Source organism: Paralichthys olivaceus, chromosome 24 (assembly GCF_024713975.1).
Source record: "Paralichthys olivaceus isolate ysfri-2021 chromosome 24, ASM2471397v2, whole genome shotgun sequence".
NCBI lineage: Eukaryota > Metazoa > Chordata > Actinopteri > Pleuronectiformes > Paralichthyidae > Paralichthys > Paralichthys olivaceus.
Window position 1 is genome coordinate 7,464,284 of NC_091116.1, and position 17,926 is coordinate 7,482,209.

At 39.3% G+C, this 17,926-nt stretch overlaps 1 protein-coding gene across 1 annotated transcript; it reads left to right on the top strand.

Moving 5' to 3' along the window:
* The first annotated feature begins 13,818 nt into the window (after positions 1–13,818).
* Positions 13,819–16,601, top strand: s100b (S100 calcium binding protein, beta (neural)). Its single transcript, XM_020102237.2, has 3 exons — positions 13,819–13,957; positions 14,457–14,608; positions 15,137–16,601. The coding sequence occupies exons 2-3, from the start codon at positions 14,471–14,473 to the stop codon at positions 15,281–15,283; spliced, it is 285 nt and encodes a 94-aa protein (XP_019957796.1). The 5' UTR covers positions 13,819–13,957; positions 14,457–14,470; the 3' UTR covers positions 15,284–16,601.
* The last annotated feature ends 1,325 nt before the right edge of the window (positions 16,602–17,926 follow it).

Here is a 17,926-nt window from a genome sequence, read left to right on the forward strand (position 1 = left end):
TCAATTAATCGTGTGATTGATTTACTGGAGACACACACTCAGCAATGAAGTAATCTATTCCTCATTACTCTTCTATTACTTGTTTTATTGATTTGTTGTTTTTTTTAATGAAGGTTTGTCCTCTTTGACATTACATTTTTCTAAATAGCTCAATTTAAAGGTCCAGTGTGTAAGATTTATGTGAAAGGGAACTATTGCCAGAAATTTAATGGAAAATAATTGTCATGATGTTTTCACTAGTTCGTTTCATATAAATTGTATGAATTGTAGTTTTCTTTACCCCAGAAAAGGCTCTTTATATTTAAATACTTTATATTTACATCAAGGGGACCCTCTCTACGGAGGCCGCCATGTTTTTTACATTAGTCCAGACTGGACAAACTAAACACCTTTTGAGTTTTTATGACAACTGAAGCTGCCACAGATTCTTTTTCATGTTTGGAAGGGGAGGTTGAGGTGAGGGGTGTTCAGCTGCAACATGCAATTTCCCCTCCATCGGTATATTGGTGAGTAGATAATGAGTGAATTTTCTATCCCTTTAAGCAGCTGAAGTTCAGACATATTCCGGATATATCCCGGAAGAGCTGTGCGTGAGAACGCAAATGTCCAAGTCCGTTAGTCCCGACTTTTCCTGCCAGTCCCCTAGTAAAATATTTGGAAAATGTCAAAGTAAGCCGGTATGAGTATTCAGGCAAGCAAGTATTCAAGCAAGTAGGCGAGGGACGTGAACTGGAAGAATACAAATATCTCAGGGTGAAATAATAGAGCCATACATGCAGAAGACGAAGATTCCAGAGCTTTTGATGATAAGCACTGACGGGTCGATTTAATTTGCTGCTTTCTTACATGCAACAAACTCCATAAAGTGTCGAGACCCAATTTTCAGGACATTTGTTATGATTCGTATGTAGAAAACAACTCAACTCTCCAGACCAGAGCAAGAGGGCACCATGTGTAAGGTGTAGAGAGTTTCACGTTATGGAATGTGTAAGAAAAGACGACATTTTAAACCATTTCGATCGCACACATGCTAAATGATGCTCCAGACACTATTAGTTTGTCAAGTTTTCACATTGTAAAAGACAAACCAATGAATCATGCGACATCTCTCTTCACCACGTTATCGCCATACTTGACACACAGAGACTAATGTTGTATAACCTGATTCTTCTTCCACTCCCCTAGTGCTCCTCTCCCTCTCTTCTTCTTCTACTTTCTTTCTCATTTTCAATTAGGGTGGTCCCGCACTAAGAATCATTTACTTCAGCTCTTCTGAAAATTACTTTCGTTGGGAGAAACAGGATTCAACACTACAAGTGTAAAAACAACAGACTGCAATGAAATCATGTTTTACCACTTTGGTTGAATTTATATTTCAATTATCAGGAAATAAAATGAACTATCTACCAATATAAAAATAACCACAATAAACCTGCCTTTGAAGTAAATAATGTCCAACACACTGTATGAATTGTTCTGCGCTCTGAACAGCCTCTATAAATAAGGTTGAGTGGAGATGAAGGGTAAATGGCTCGTGCTGCAGGACGCTCCTCAGATTAATGAGGCTCGGTTCATTGGGAGTTTGGTGATTAAACGCCACCAGCGAGCCGAAATCCCTCTGCGGCTGCTGTGGTCTGCGTGACACTGTTAATACAAATAACACGGAGCAGTGGAAGGATGTTCTTCTGTCTTGTGCATGTGAAAATATTTTGTGAAATTCACACTAAATGTTTCCAAAAACTTTTTTTTTACTTCCTTGGTGAAAAAAAGCAATCTATCACATGATGCAATTTCAGATCAGTTTAAAAATAACTTTAAAAGGCTGTTTGAGAAACAATGTGGGGACATTTGGACAGAAGACAAGTTTCTAGAGTTTGAGGTGAAAACATGCATAGGGTCCATTATACATATTAGACATTATATGTCCTGCTTTCTGTCAGGTAAAATCAAGATGTAAGAAAAGTTCATATTTAGACAACAAAAACAAAAAGGACATCATCATTTTCATAATACTTGGTGGAAAAGGGACATTGGCCAGAAAAGAAACCATTAAATCTTGGCATGGATCAGGACAAATGGGGAGAATTAAGTGTTTTATCATCACTTTCTGCAACATTGTGAGATTTTGACAACATCACCAATTACCAAGAGAATAACTCATTGATCTTGATTATCAACAATGCAGCATAGTTTAAGGAGCCGATATCTGCATGTGTAATTTTGTGCAGATCCAAATTTGGAGACCAATTTTCTGACGGTGTGATCTTCAAACACAGACCTGTACTAAATCCACCATCACATACAAAAGATCTAATCAAGAGCAATGTCCCCTGAGGCATCGATGAGTCCACCGAAGCTCAAAGGGAACTACACTTTGAGCTCTGGCAAGCGAAGCAGTAAGATCTGGAAAAGAGAGAAAAGATGCTGCAGCGGGGAACACTCACACCACTCTCAGTCACGCCTGAGGGAGCCTTTAAAAGGTTGCACCCAAAGTTTCCAACAAGGCAGCTAATTAGACCAACAGCTGGAGAGGAGCGAGGAGCGACTGCTTTTACGGCTTGAATTAAAATGCATCATCCTAATTAATCTCTTAAGTCAGGCTATGTTTTTCTTCTCCCTCTTAACTTCAAATTAAAGTGTCTTTGCTTTATTACTATCGCTTTTCCTGCAGAGAGCTTTATTTGAATTTCACATCATCCGAAAAACAATTTTTTCCATCGGCTATACGTCTTAATGCTGAACTGTAAACTTTCACCTTACATACTAAAAGCAGTCAAGTTCTAGAAAATATCAGACATGTCTCACCTGTCCTTTTGAAGCGCCAGATGAAAGCCATGGATTTATCTGACCGCCCTCCACGTGCTCTGTCGTTCTGCTCAGTCAGGGGCCGATGGAGATGTGATGGATATCTTATGAGGCCAGTTATGAAGCGGCCGGAGATCAGTGAAGGGCTCTTATATTCATTCCGCAGGCCAAAGTCACCTTGGACCTTTGAGAGAAGGATTTCTCAGTGTCTCAGACTGACAGAGGCGACTGGCTAAATCAGTCAGGTTGATGTTTTCATTTATTCCACATGACGGAAAGCCTGCCGCACTTCAGCCAACTGAATCTGAACCAGACTCAAAGGAAAAGTGTATAGAATTTGAACGATAATGGAAGTGTATGAACGGTTTTAACATGACAGTTATTGTGATGCATTTTTGTAGAAGATGCATACTTCTCTCAGTGATTCGAAATGAGGATCAGGTTTTTAATCATTACACACCTGGTATCAACATTTCTTCCTCTTTTCCTTCAAAGAGCTTGATGTTTAATTCTCTTTATTTTCAGAATAAAAACTGCTTATTAACTCAAACCTTTAACAGAGAAGAGACTGCAGATGCTTCCTAGGAAGTTTGGTCCAAAACACTGACAGTTGTATAACGAGGTAAATGTTTTAGTGCGGCAGTTGCTGCCCCGAAGTTCAGCCTCTTATTCGAGGCCCAGACTGGATTTGATGCGACTATTCATGCGGGTTGAATGGGAACTGTGGTGAATTGAAAAGGAGCCCTTCTATTCATTGCTTCATCAAGGAGCCTCACTATCAGCACAGCTCACTTTGCATCAGAATAACTGAGTGTTCGCCTGTCAGCCAGTTCGGTTATGGGAAGAAACACCAGGAATTTGGTTTTTATTTCAGATGCTGCATGAATGCAAATACAGGAATTCCTGAAAATGTGGGGACAAAGAATTTGTTCCAAATACTGAAAATACCAGCAAAGAAAAGGAAAAGGCTGCAGAGCTTTGGTTGAAAAGGAGGATTTGTGTTGTCATCAAAGAAAAGGGGTTTATGGTAACCCTGCACGACATGTTATGGGAATGAAAATGTGTAAAACATCCGAGAAAATATCTGAATCATAGGGTTTATTGAAATAATTGACTTACCCCTCCATCACACTGTCTGTCTGTTTGTCCATGACTTTGATTCTCAACTGTAAGACAAAAAACAAAGCTAGAAGAGCCATGATTGCAAAAATCTGATTATAGACAAATCTACAGCTATAGTGGAGTTCTACTGCACCGTCGTTCAAACACACCAGAGTATTATTTTAGTGTGAACTTGCAGGAAATGTGGAGTTTTTGCAGGAGATTTCATCTTCAAATGCTTTTTTTCTTCTTCCCATTAAGTTACTGCATCCTCCCCCTCCGCCCTCTCCTCTCATCCTCCTGCTTCCATCTGTCCGTTCACCACAGCTCCACACTTGAGGCTGCACAACCTGTTCACAGGAAATTACTTATTCATCATTTCCTCGGTTGTAGCAGCTGGAAAAGGCCACAGATTAGAGGACTGTATCTTCAGGAAAACACACACACACACACACACGCACACACACACACACGCACACACACACACACACACACACACACACACACGCACACACACACACACGCACACACACACACACACACACACACACACACACACGCACACACACACACACACACACACACACACACACACACACACACACCTTAAATCTGCAGCCTCTTCTGTCCCTGCGCAGCATTTTTAGGATTTAGTGTTAATTCTTTATGATAAACTAGAACATTTGCATTTAAGCATACCATAAATCATTTCACTAATCCAAAGCTGATTATCCACAACTTTCAATCACTTTTTTCATTTTGCTTTCCTGCAGTTTATTGATATTTTATTCATCACACATGATCTGTTTGCAAACTGAGACCCTGATCTGCAAAACGAACTACAGAGAAACCCCACTCCGCGAACACGATGGAACCAAACGATGCTATTTTCTGAAGGGTGGCCTTTAAATCCTTAAATCCCCAAATCCCTGGTTACTACATGATTACCGTTTCATTGCTTGGATCTTGCAAACTTGCAAAGAGCGTGAGCAGGAAGGGACTTAGAGTTTCGCTGAAGGACACTCAGACGAGATACGATACGATTAATGAAAGGTTGATGATTGTTTTGTTTCCTTCACAGGGGGTTTGGCAGCTGCTTCACATGATATCAATTCATCTTGTAGGATAAATAGTTTCCTCAAGATATATAGAATAACTTTGCAAATGGCTGCTCGAGGTGGAGAAGCTTTGATTTACATTTGTGATGTGTTATTGGTGATGGTGATAATTTTACTGTTATATTTGTGTTTTAAAGCACTTTGGAATTAAAGTCCTACATAAATAAAGTTGAAATTGAAGTTAGAGGGCTTGCCAGACTAGCTGCTAGGCGTAGATTAATATGTATTATTGTGAGCACCATTTACCACAGAATTTTTAGCTTTGCAGAACTTTTACTTTCACAAAACAGAAAAAGTTCTCCTATATAAGTGAATGTAATTGATATTGAAACCCTCGCAGAAGTGTAAAAGTGCACTTGTAGATTAAACACAATGGAGTGACAGATTTTATGAGCAGCTAAAGAAATATTATCTCACAGAATTTCAAGTAACCCTTCATAAACAATGGTTTTAAAGTCATATAAAACCAAACGTTTGGAGAAACTTTGAAACAGCTTTGTTTTACTATGAAGAATTTCTCCCACAGAACTTGCTGCAGCTTTAAAACAGACTAAAGATCATTGTAAAAGGTGAAGTCTGTCTCTGACTGTTTATTCCGCTCTGCTTAGACAGATACTTTACAGCTGTGGGCTTCAATCTCATTTGGGGCCTCACAAACAACATGCAGCGATCGATCAATACATAGAGTCTGTCCACGTAATATGATTCTGCACCATAGAGCTGAAATCGTCTCTGTGGGGTCTCCATTGTAAAATCATTATCCCTAAACTCTTGCCATAGCCCACTTCAATTCATCACCAATTACCCACAAGCCCTTATCTCCAGGGGTTTACCATAGCAACCTGAGCTGTCCGACTGCATCGCGAGATTGTGAGAGTGGCGATAAATGAGTTTCTGCTGGAGTGAGCGATTACTTATTGTAATTTATTTATCACAGTTCTTTCACAGTTTAATTGTGACGTGTGAATTGTAAGGAGACAGACGTGTTTGTGTGTGTGTGAGAGGGAGCTGTCAATTTAAATCTGGATTTGACTGCAGCCTTCCAGGTCAACATGTGAATTTACTAAAAGATAAATGTCATAGTTTTTAATGTAACAGTTCACTGTGACTGATTGAATTGACTTTGACTAAAACTAAACTAAAATAATCTTCGAATTAAAAAACATCCTGATGAACAAAAAAAAAAACATTTGACACAGATTCTGATCAGAAGCTAAATCCAACCTGCTCATCCACAAGTTTCCACCAAACCATATTTTACATAATAAGCAAAGAAATGACGCCGAGCTGAAGTGTATTAAAGGTACAGTGTGTAGAATTTAGTGGTATCTAGTGAAATTGCATGTTGCAGCTGAACACCCCTCACCTCACCCTCCCCTTCCTGAAAAAGAACCTGTGGTAGCTTCAGTTGTCATAGAAACTCAAAAGGTGTTTAGTTTGTCCATTCTGGACTAATGTAAAAAACATGGCGGCCTCCGTAGAGAGGACCCCGTCAGTGCAAATATAAAGTATTTAAATATAAAGGACCTTTTCTGGGCTAAAGAAAACTACAATTCATACGATTTAGATGAAACGAACTAGTGAAAACATCATGAGGATTATTTTACATTAAATGTCTGTCAATATTTCCCTTTCACCTAAATCTTACACACTGGACCTTTATCATGTCCATTCAGGAAGTGAAAGTTCACAACACAGACTTTACAGGAAGACACATTGACTTGAGGCCAAATAAAAAAATCAAATTAGTAGCCAGTAGAGAACTTTTCATGGACCCGGGAGGATCGGAAGTGTTTCAAGACTCGCTCAAGGACGCATGCTCATCAACGACAGCTCTGGCGACCTTTCAGTGACAGGAAGCACCCTCCGTTCCCGTCTAATGTGAGTGTTCAAACGGCTACCGCAGCGTGGACTTGAAACGGCAACCAGAGCTCATTGTGCGTCAGCCGGGGAAGCTTTTCAGTGAGATTAAACACTACTTGATTAACTCATCTGTCAGTCGCACAGCTCAGCCGTCGCCCACTTTGAAGCCCCGTGAGTGAAATGTAAATGACGGTGTCCGAAGATAAGGGCGAGATGAAGAAATGAGCGACTAAGTTTGACAGGAAGTGTTCGACTTCACAAGGGACGGCACAGTTTGGTGTTTCGCGTCATTGCTCATGTCGATGGGACCTTGATATGACGTCACCGGTGCAACTCGGCAGCGTTCGTATCTGGGATATTTTGGCTTCATTTTTGTCCAGTGGGAGGAAGTGGAGACAAATTGTCAATCCTTATTTACAGAAATGGACACATCAGTAAATGTATCACTGCTGCTCAGTTAAAAAGGATTTCTCCTTCTTCCAAACATGGTCACCTGCCAAGAGTTTCAGCCGTTATTGTGTTGCCTCCTCTCCTCAGGACTACAGTTACTCACTGTCTGTGAGTGAAGAGACAGGGTAAACATCAGTGTTGCTCTCCCCCACTGGAGACAGCTCTTGGAGAATAAATGAATAAAGTTTGATGCTGAGCTTGTGAATGCAAACATTGGCTGATTGAAATCTTTAATTTCTCGGTGAAAATCAAACCCACTGTGAAAAAAAGCCTTGTTTTTACAGACTGCTGCCTCCAAGTATCTAAAAATTCTATAAAAACACATTTGTTGTTCTTGAAGAGTTTAGCATTCATGTTCACCAAAGCCTCAACTAAGACAGATCAACAGATTATGTTCTCTCCAAATTTATATTCATCATTTTTAAAGGATGAAAAGAGAGATCTCTGAACTTGTGATCTTTGTTACCAAATTAGAAGTCCCACCTCGTGGTTTTTTCAACATCAGTAATCCTGACACGTCGCCGCCCTGACTCTGAGAGCGTGAAGCTTCGCCGCTGCTGTATGACCTGACGGGGGCTTAGCGATCACCATATGGTGTTGTGGTTGTCAGGAGCTGTTTTTCGGTGGAAAGATTAGCTCTGTGTGGTTTCTGTCACACTGGACGTTCACTGCAACTCTGTCACAACACAGGAGAGGGTGTCGCTGCCGCCGCAGGAAATCACTGCAGACAACATTGCAAACAAATGGTGGTAGATTGATGCACGTGTTTGCTTTTAGATTTATATACAGAAGAATTATTGAAAATTAGAAAGTGAGAGTAGAACTCACATAAAATCATGTTGACAGTTTGAAACTACATAAAGTTTTTTTGGCAGATGTTCAGCCTCATAAATGTATTTTATACATTTTAATTTCTGTGTTGATGTTGATGTGTCTAACATTAGTTTCTATTCAAATAATCCGATCAAATTTGAATTTCATGGAGAAAATTCACTCCTAAAAGCTTTTCTTTAAATGTCCCGACCTGGAGTCAGACCTGAAGACAGTCTGTCTCTCTGGCTCACTGACATAACCAGCCCTGGTCTGATAACCTCATCGGGGACGAGGTCAGATAATTCAGGCCTGAAGCGGAGCCTGCTGCTTACGAGGGACGAGCTGTCGTCCAAATGCAACGCTTCCTTCCTCTGCAGCAGGACTTCCACCAGCTGTGAGAACTGTCTGTGATCTGATTCACTTAATTAAACAACTAATGAGTTAAAAATGGTTGCGGTGAACCTGCCAGCATTTCACAGACAACGGCGTTGACGGGATGAAGATGACCAACAATCATGGACATTACATTCTTCTTATTTCAGTCCTTGTGATATTCTTGATTCTGTATGATTTTCATACAAATCTACCATAATGCAGAAAATAGAATTCATAAAGTTTTGTTTGAGATGGCTCCAGAGTCACTCTTTTGTCAGTAGGTTCAAGGTGGGCCTTGAAAGTGAACAGTTTTGCTGCCTGCCTGAAAACCAAAGTGTAAAAAAATAATTTTGTTTGAATTGTGTGAACTGTCCCTTAAGACAAGAAAAAAATACATTTTCAATAAGTAAGTGAAATACGTTCAATAAGTGAAAATGAAGTTAGAAAGGAAAATAGAAAGTTGTCTCTGAATGATTTGTAAGAAAAATGATTCTTCTCCATCGAAACAAGTTATTTTGCAGATTTACTTCAGCAGGAGAGTTCATGGGGTCATTCATAAAACTGAGCGTGTATCTGAAGAATAAAAGTGCATCCTTAAGTTTGGGAGAAAAAAAATAAGGTTTAAAAGATCAGCGTGAGACTAAACAGCTTACGATGCACTTAGCTGCTCGTAGTGATTCATCATTGACCTTCATTCTGTTTAAAGTCTGCCGAGTTTAGTCTGTAAACCTGTTTGTCTCTGTTTCTTTTCCCGTCTGTGGAGGTAGTAGATATGTAGGCCATCAGGATCCAGGAGCACATAATCCGATCGGGGTTGGGGGGTGTGAGAGTGGAGGCAGGAGAGGATTATGGGATTACGGAGGGTGAGATGCAAAATGAGATGGCCACTCTGCAGCTGGCACGCTCTGGGTCGTCACAGTGGCTCAATGCATGACAGTGCATCTTAAAAAAATCTGTCTGATTCTTTGGTCAAAATATAAAAACATCGCCTGCCTGCAGGTGTATTGTTAAACATTTACTACATGAGAGCACAAAGTATTTCCTGCCCTTTATTTAGTCTCATGCAAACACTGACATACAATCAATACCATCTTTTGTCACTGAGTTCCCTAATACCTCCTAGAAACAGATACGAACTGTAATTAACCTAGAAAAGTTCCTCGAAATGACGATGTAGATTCCTGCGAATATGCTTTGAAGTGATTCCACTAATAGAAGAACTTTATTTGATCTAATACCAAATGACCAAAGGTTTAAACCCTTTACACAGCCTGAAGTTTTAGTTGGCCTCACTGTGCTGTATAAAAACTACAAACATGAGATGGGTGATACAATAAATCATTTTTTCATCCATCAATACATTTGTTACAAGTACTTTCACACATGAATTCATGTTTTTATGATTAATAAAGTATTTAAGTGATAAAATGTCATTTTTCATTAGACATGACATTTGACCTTGGAACAAAGTGGTGATGTGTCCCCTCAGTCTGCCGAGTTGTTGCCACGGTTCAATAAAAATCAGATTGTGAGATTTAATAACTTGTGAAGATGAATGTTGTTTGGGAGTGAGAGTGTTGGAGAGAGCGGAGGAGACAGAAAGTCATCCCCCCTGAGACCCAGGCAACAACAGTCGACCTTCACAAATCACCATGGTGGCTTGATTGCAGCCATAACTCAGAGAAACACCCAGCAAGGTAACACTCACAGCAGTCCTGACCCCTCACAATACACTTTCCACCTCCATCTTACCCAGGTTCAAGGCGGTTTGTTCGCCGCTGCAGTGTGAACAAGCAAATGAGCCCAGATGGGATTTGGGCGGCTTGAATGACAGATTGAGGATTAAGCTGTGATCAGCAGCCAGACATATGCATGTTTTGCCAGGGAGTAGCCCTGCGGAGGGAAACACAGGCCAGGACGAGCACCGTGTTATCACCTGGCAGGATATCAACCGTGCTCGCTTCGGTCACTGTCATGGCTGCAGCCAGGAATTAGGATGTTGAGAGGACAATGGCAGCAATGGTTAAAATATTTGAATAAACAATCTTCTGAGACAGTTATGGTTTCACTGGAGTATAATTGTAGGTCATCATTCACATAACTAAATAAAATCTAATCTCTATAGTCTGACTGTCTTTAAGCACCACCATAAGGTCATATTTTCAAGATAGATAATCTTGTTTCTTAACAAGGACTTTTTAAATGTTAACACAAAAACAGGAAGTAAGAAAATAATATTTTGTTAGAAAATATTAATAAGTTGAAAAACTGACTAATAGAGTAGAAGAGGCATTTTTTAAACAATAGATACAGATGTTCTATATACAGAAAGTCTGTTGCATGTTTTACAGTTAGATTAAGTGTCTTTGAGTTTCTTGAAAGCTCTGTACCAATAGAAAAAGACAAAGTTAGGGATCAAGGTTGTATTATTGTGCAATTTATCCATTCTTAAGATACAATGAACGACATGTGCAGGGGTTCTTTTAGTGTCCTCAGTCTCTTTAGTGTTTGACTGAGAATAGTCTCTGTGATAATAAGACAACTGTTGGACACGAGACGACTCGAGACAGCAAGACCATTCTCTATTCATCATGAGGCCTCTGGGAAATACTGGATGAGGATCAAGTTAGAACGTGGTCAGAGATTGTCCTCTAGAGGACAAAACACGAACTACAACAACCTTAAAGAAGGGGATACAGGAGTAAAACCTTCTTCACATCATGTTGAGGATTCATTTTCCCATTTTGATGAGTGGAGACAAAGATTTCACCGAGAGTCAGTTTGGGTTTAAGAATTCTTGTTACTGTTTTCATGATCTTGATCTCAATGAACTCACAATTTCATATTATTGATATTAGATAAGGTGGCTAAGATCTTTACGACACAATGCCGCCATCCAGTGGGAATTTAGTACTATGACAAGTGCTGCAGAAACAAAAGCTTGATACTATTTTTTATTATAAATATAGATATTTTTATTTGAATGTTAATTTCCTTTAGTCTTTTCCTCCAGAGGGATTCGAAACTCCTGAGCTGCCAACATCACAAGATGAATAATGAGTAAAGGTCAGAGGTCACGACCTACTTGAAATTAGAAATGAATGAATTTAAGAGAGAAAAAAGAAAAATCCTGAAAGAAATGTGAAGAAACCAAACCTCCAATAACTTCTACACACATATATGTGATCCCTCCTGTGTGTTATTCTCAGGTTGACCCAGGATGCCAGGTGGTGACTCAGCGGCCTGGCAGACCTTCTCCAGACCAGCGGGAAGCAATGACTGGTTGCCACAGCGACGGCTGGGTTCCAGGAACCTGGCTGGCTCTGGGGACGCCCCGGGGTGTTTGAGGACGCCATCTCCCAGGAGCAAATATGCTGAAAGAGACACAAGAGAGGAGGAGAAAGAGAGGGTCCCTGTGAAATATTGAGGTGTAAAATGTGTCTGGGGTTTTTTTGTTGGTGAAACTATTTAATAAAAATGCCTTTTATTACCTTATTCACTTGTTTTAATGTAACCTAGACTCAATGTATCAACTTATTAGGGAGAGGATTATATTCTTTAAATTTATTTTGTCTTCCTCCTTCCTGTGGTGATAAGATAATGACATCCAACACATTATTCTGACTAACAAGAATATAAAAAACAACAGTGAAGGCATTAAGCAACTTAAATTATGCATAAAGTTTTCATTTTGTTTTACACTGTTCTTAAAGATTTCTTCCAAAGAGGAAATTAGCAATTAAAAAAGTTTGCCTATGACTTTTCATGACTTAAGTAAAATAATATAATGATCTTACACAGCAAGCTATAAGTATTTCTTATACAGTAAGTGCATATTCGTCTTTAATATTAATTTAGATAATATTTAATTTTAGTCAAATGTAAGGTAATTATCTATTTGATCTGTTATTGTGGCTATTTAACGTCCATTAATTAAATGTTGTTGGGTTTTTTTTTATACTAAGAAGACAGACCTAGCAGAGAGAGAGACATGATAGATGAAGCTCTCTCGTCCGGCTGTGTGACTCCAGATTTGGGCCCGTCTCCCTGCACAGAGTTTCAGTGTTTGATGCGAACAATGAAACAGTCAGTTATCATCCGCGTGAGGAGTGTATTTATCATCGGACAAAGAAACAGTTTATCGTGTCATAAACGGCTCTGTTCTCCAGACTGAAAATACAGAGAGTGGACAGAGGTCAGAGAGGGCGCAGGAATTCAGCACATTGTGGAGATTGACCCATAATATATATATATATATTTCATTTATGGAATTGGGGACACCAAAGAAAGACTGGATTTACAATAAAATATGATTGTCTGTCTCATTTAAATATTGATTTTCTTTTATGCCATACAATTCCCAATAAAAGTTTCACATTGTTATTCTTTGTGTGAAACTTATCTAATTAAATTGCATTTGTGAAGTTTTTGAGTTACTATCCCTAGATACTTAATAAACTTAATATAGCTCTTCTTCAAAGTTCCATATGTTTGTTTACAGCAAAAAGCACAGGCACATCTGAACTTCAGCCCATTTGGCGGGGGCAGCAGTGTTTTTGAGCGGCGGGCACACGTCAGGACGACTTCAGCAGTGAAAAGAACGTGTTCATTAACATGCACGACCATCCACTTCCTCTGAAACGGGCCTTTGTTGCCCAGCAGATGCTGCAACACAAGGAAACGAGCCAGGGCCGGATCAAAGGGGGAACACAGATGGAGGGTATATACGATGAATGGACAGAGATGCACAGCGAGGTGTTTGGCACCTTTACGCTTGTTTGTCCGTGTCATTGAATCTTAAATCACATCAGAGGTGCTTGGCAAGGTTTTTTAAATGTACTGTACCTCAACTAGAGAGGAGCTGCTGCTTCTATGAGTCATTACGTTACGTTAATAAACAGTTCCCTGGAGGATTTAATGACAGTAACACTGATGGGGTTCAGAAACTATGTTGATGTGTACTTTGACTATTTAGTATGACTCCTGTCCCACCCACTGACATGGAGGAGACAGGGTCTATGACCTACATAGTGCGGCCAGCCACCAGGGGCGATGTGGATCATTTGGCTTAGTCATGTCGTCCATCTTTATATGCAGTCAATGATGACACTGAATTCATCCATTTTACTCAGGTACATTTTTAAGTTTCAGCCCAAACATTAAACCCAATAAAAGTATCATGAGTAAGAGAAATTGTATTTCTCCTTATTAGGAACAGTGGTTGTGTTATTGCACATGAAGGATTTTAAGAGTCAGATCAGTGCTGCAGCAGTGGAGTGAGAGGAGGTGGACGGACGGGATTGGTCAGCGACAGACTGGCTGACCTCAGCGCTGCCACCCACCACACTGCTTCAGTATAAAGGCTGCGGTCCATCCTCAGCCTCCGCTCTCTGGATACACAACACACAGCCTCTGACCAGACAAACCGTGAGGTGAGTTCATCGGCCAGTGTTCATTCACTGGATATTGATTGTGTGCCAATGTGTAAAATTATGATCATGATCAATCATCAAACAGTTTGTGCTCTTTAGCTCATGTTTTTAAAAAGTGCATATCAAGTATTCTTGAAAGAGTTTACGATTCACTTTGTTGCACTAAAACATGTTTAGACTAAAAAATGTAATCAAGTTCATTTGAATTGAACTGTGTAATATTGTGTTTATTATTTTCAGTGTTTTTAAATCTAATAACATTCAATCATCAATTTAACAAAACTAAAATTCAAATTTCTATAAAGTGATATTTTGAAATGGACACCACCTCTGTTTTTTAAAAGTATATATCATGTGAGACAGTACATTACATTTACATCATAATGAGCTGTTGTTAAATTATCTTCAGATAATTAAAAGGAAAAAAATCTGAATTTTACCACTAGAGATTGTAGCAGTATAAGTGACTCTCATTATTTTATTAATTTTCATGTTGAAGAAGAGAAAAAGAAGATGACTGACCTCGAGACCTCCATGGTGACCATGATCGCAGTGTTTCGCAAGTATTCGGAGAGAGAAGGAGACAAACACAAACTGAAGAAGAGCGAGCTGAAGGACCTGCTTCACGACGAGCTGCCGGATCTGATGACGGTGAGACGCAGACTCAGATCTTTGGGGAGAAGTTGGAGGAAACATAGGTTTAAAGGGTTTAAATTAGCAGAGAGAGCAGGTAGTGTATTTTGAAACTGAAATAGTACTCGAACCCTTTACAGTGGTTGAATGAAGTACTTCAGTACTGAGCTACAATTCATTATGGAGTATATTTAGTTCAGTTGTTTGGGGACATTTATTTTAAGTTGATGAAGGAAAGAAATATTTAGAAGGAGGAATAAAAGAACAAAACAAAATAATAGACAGAATGGACAGAAAGAAGGAAATAATCTACATACATTAAGTTGATAAAAAATACATCAGGGAGAGAATTGAAATAAATAAAGATTAATTAGTTTAATTGTTCATGTATTTCTTAACTTAACTTGGAGATATTTCTATTTCAATTCAAGAGATGAGTTTTAACACAGATCTCTTGTTTGCAAGTAGAACTGTTAAATTCATATTTTACCCAAATGTGTTTTATTCTCTGTTGTCGTATTTGTCCTGATCTGAACCCGTCTGCAGCATGTGAAAGACCAGGCCGAGCTGGACAGCCTGATGGAGAGCCTTGACACCGACGGAGACTCCGAATGCAACTTCCAGGAGTTCATGACTTTCGTCTCCATGGTTACCGTCTGTTGCCACGAGTTTTTCGAGCATGAAGACGAGTAATGAGGCGGTGACCTTGGACGGGGATGAAAGGGGAGCTTAAGTAAATTGTACAAAAAAAAAAAAGCAGAAGCCCGGCAACCCAGAGCCTTCTCGATTCAAACATGAATCTAGCCAGCAGCCAATGGTTAGCAGTCTGTATTTGGCTGCTGGCTGGAGAAACGTTTGGCTGAAATCTACCATGTTTCTTTCAGATCTTACTATTTTCTACTCACTCAATATCTAGATAGCTTTGAACGTTGTCAAGATTTTGGTGTAGCGACAAACTGACTTCTGAAAGTCGACCAGTAGTAGTTGAAATGTTGCCTCTCTCTAACAACTTTTAGAGCTTCAATTTATTTCTTTCCATTATCAATATTCTACTTTTTATAAGTCAAGTGGCTTTACAGAAATAATCTAGAGATGTCAGTGTTTGAAATGATAGTTGTCATATAAAAATGATTTGATTGGCTAGTGAAGGATTGAAAGTGGCTTCTGATTAGTTTTCTCTTCTGTCCTAGCAGTCACATTGTTTGGAAACCAACCTTCATTTCAATGATATTACATATGATAATCTATAAATGGCTGACAGATTATGCATGTGGCTAGTGATATTATTCACCAATAATTCGAGTTTACAAAATCTTAGGAGGCCATAAGAAACTAGGCTAAAGAGTCAACCAACTTTCTAGAGATGCCTGCATGTGAAAGATCGAGCCGAGTAAATACTGAAAGTGAGGCAAGTAGGTCAACATTTGAAAAACACTTGATTGGCTTGTAGACTGCTCTTGCTGCTAATTTGGTAGAATCTGGTTAAAAGCAGCTTGCACAATTGCGAAATGGCTTCCGAGTCTCTTGTTTAAATTTAGCTTGTAGATGGACGTGGCTCTTAACTGTCTTCTAAACATTTCGTTGATTCTCAATTCCCAACAAAATATATAGTTGATGACAGTTATACAATTTGTTTAGAAGCTCTTTTTGGAAAAATGTATTACCTCATATTTAGGTAACTGGTAAACGAATAATCATTTATGTTATTTCAAATGTTGAGTTGGCCGCTGAAATAATCAGAAAATGTTGGCATCCCTTGTTGCTTGTAGACTAGATGAGTTTCCCTCCCTGCTTTTGCTGCAGCTGTGATGCTGTTAAGAGTTTGAATCCAGTAGAAACTTTCAAACAATCTAAGAAACTCTCCATGCAGAGAAAACTTTGCTCTGAAAGTGTTACTAAAAAGTGTGGAATAGAGAAGTCTGTCTGGTTGACGATGTGTGTTTTGAAATGTGCAGATTTGCTGGTTTGTTTGGACGTTGGCGATGATATGAATTAAATTATCAATGTGTCACTGTGAGTTTGTCTTTGTGGGACAGAGCTAATGCTCATAGTCAAATGATTAGTGAAAATCAGACAGAATAAACGTGGAAGAAGCGTCGCCACTTCTACTGCTGCAGCCGACCAACCCATCGCGAGTCCGTCTCAGATTTCATTCATGACTTTTCACATCAAATAACAAATTGAAACCAAACTTATCAGAAACATGAACACTTTGTTTGGTCCATGTTGATTAACTTTGGAAAGTAAAGACAGAAAGTGACACATTTGGATTTAAAAGTCAACATGATTAACCAGTTGTCATAAATCAAAACATTCCTAGAAACAACACAGGAACATCTGTCCACGGATGTTTTCCCTCAGTGTTTTCACACTCTCACTCTTTCACTGCAGATGTTTCCTGGTTTACAAACAGAACTCAGAAATCTGGTTTTGATAACATTTAGAGCTGAAGCTTGAAAAGACCTAAAAAGTATGACATTGCTTTGCCATTAGTCAATAACATTTATGTTGCAATTTCCCTTGTGAGCACATGTAATGTGATTCAAACATGTGCCATGAATTAGTTTTTCCCGGTGATGTCACATTTACAACCCAAACAGTAGAAGTCGACTGCGGATCAGTGTCCATCTTTTTCTTTTCTTTTCCATGCAACCTCAGGTGTGAAGGGTGGGTCCTGTCCCTGCTGAGGTCAAGGAAAGCTCCCTCTTCATATTTTCATTTGAAGGAAAAGCTGAGCCTAAGAAATTAAACTTTTCTGCATATCCCTTGCAACCCAATGTAATATTTCCATGATGGAAGAAAATACACATTATTTCTCAGTTGCATGGGAAAATCCCTACAAGTGTTTCACTCTTGTCAATAGTCCACAATGACATCACCCATTGTTCTGTTTCGAAGCCTCAAGTTTGTCCAGCGCCATCTCAGCTTTTTGAAACCAGAAGTTACTATATTTGGAGGAGTGGTGGGTGGAGTCTGACTGAGAACTCGAGGACACTGCACACCCACCTGCACCAGCGACCTGCTCCCATTGGATGGTATCAGCTGTAAATCACACTGTGCCCACGCCCCAATGCATAGTGTTTACGCTATTTGATTCTCAATGGACCATAATTTACAAATTGATCATCATACTGAAACAGGAAACGCATTAGGAAAATGTTCACTGACGTTTCAAATGAAGTGAGAAGTACAGGAGTCGCTGCCCACTACCGGTCATTTGTGAAAGTGTGTGAAACCCATTTTTTCTCATTGGGTTCACGTTTCGGTCCACATCCATCTTTCTATACTGGAATAAAAATAATAGAGTGTACTAGTTATCACCTTTATAATTGATAA

Bases quoted from the DNA above. Each gene is read 5' to 3' on its own strand.
- s100b (XM_020102237.2), top strand. From the start codon at position 14,471: ATGACTGACCTCGAGACCTCCATGGTGACCATGATCGCAGTGTTTCGC. The intron at 14,609-15,136 runs GTGAGACGCAGA...ACCCGTCTGCAG, and splicing joins AGCTGCCGGATCTGATGACG to CATGTGAAAGACCAGGCCGA.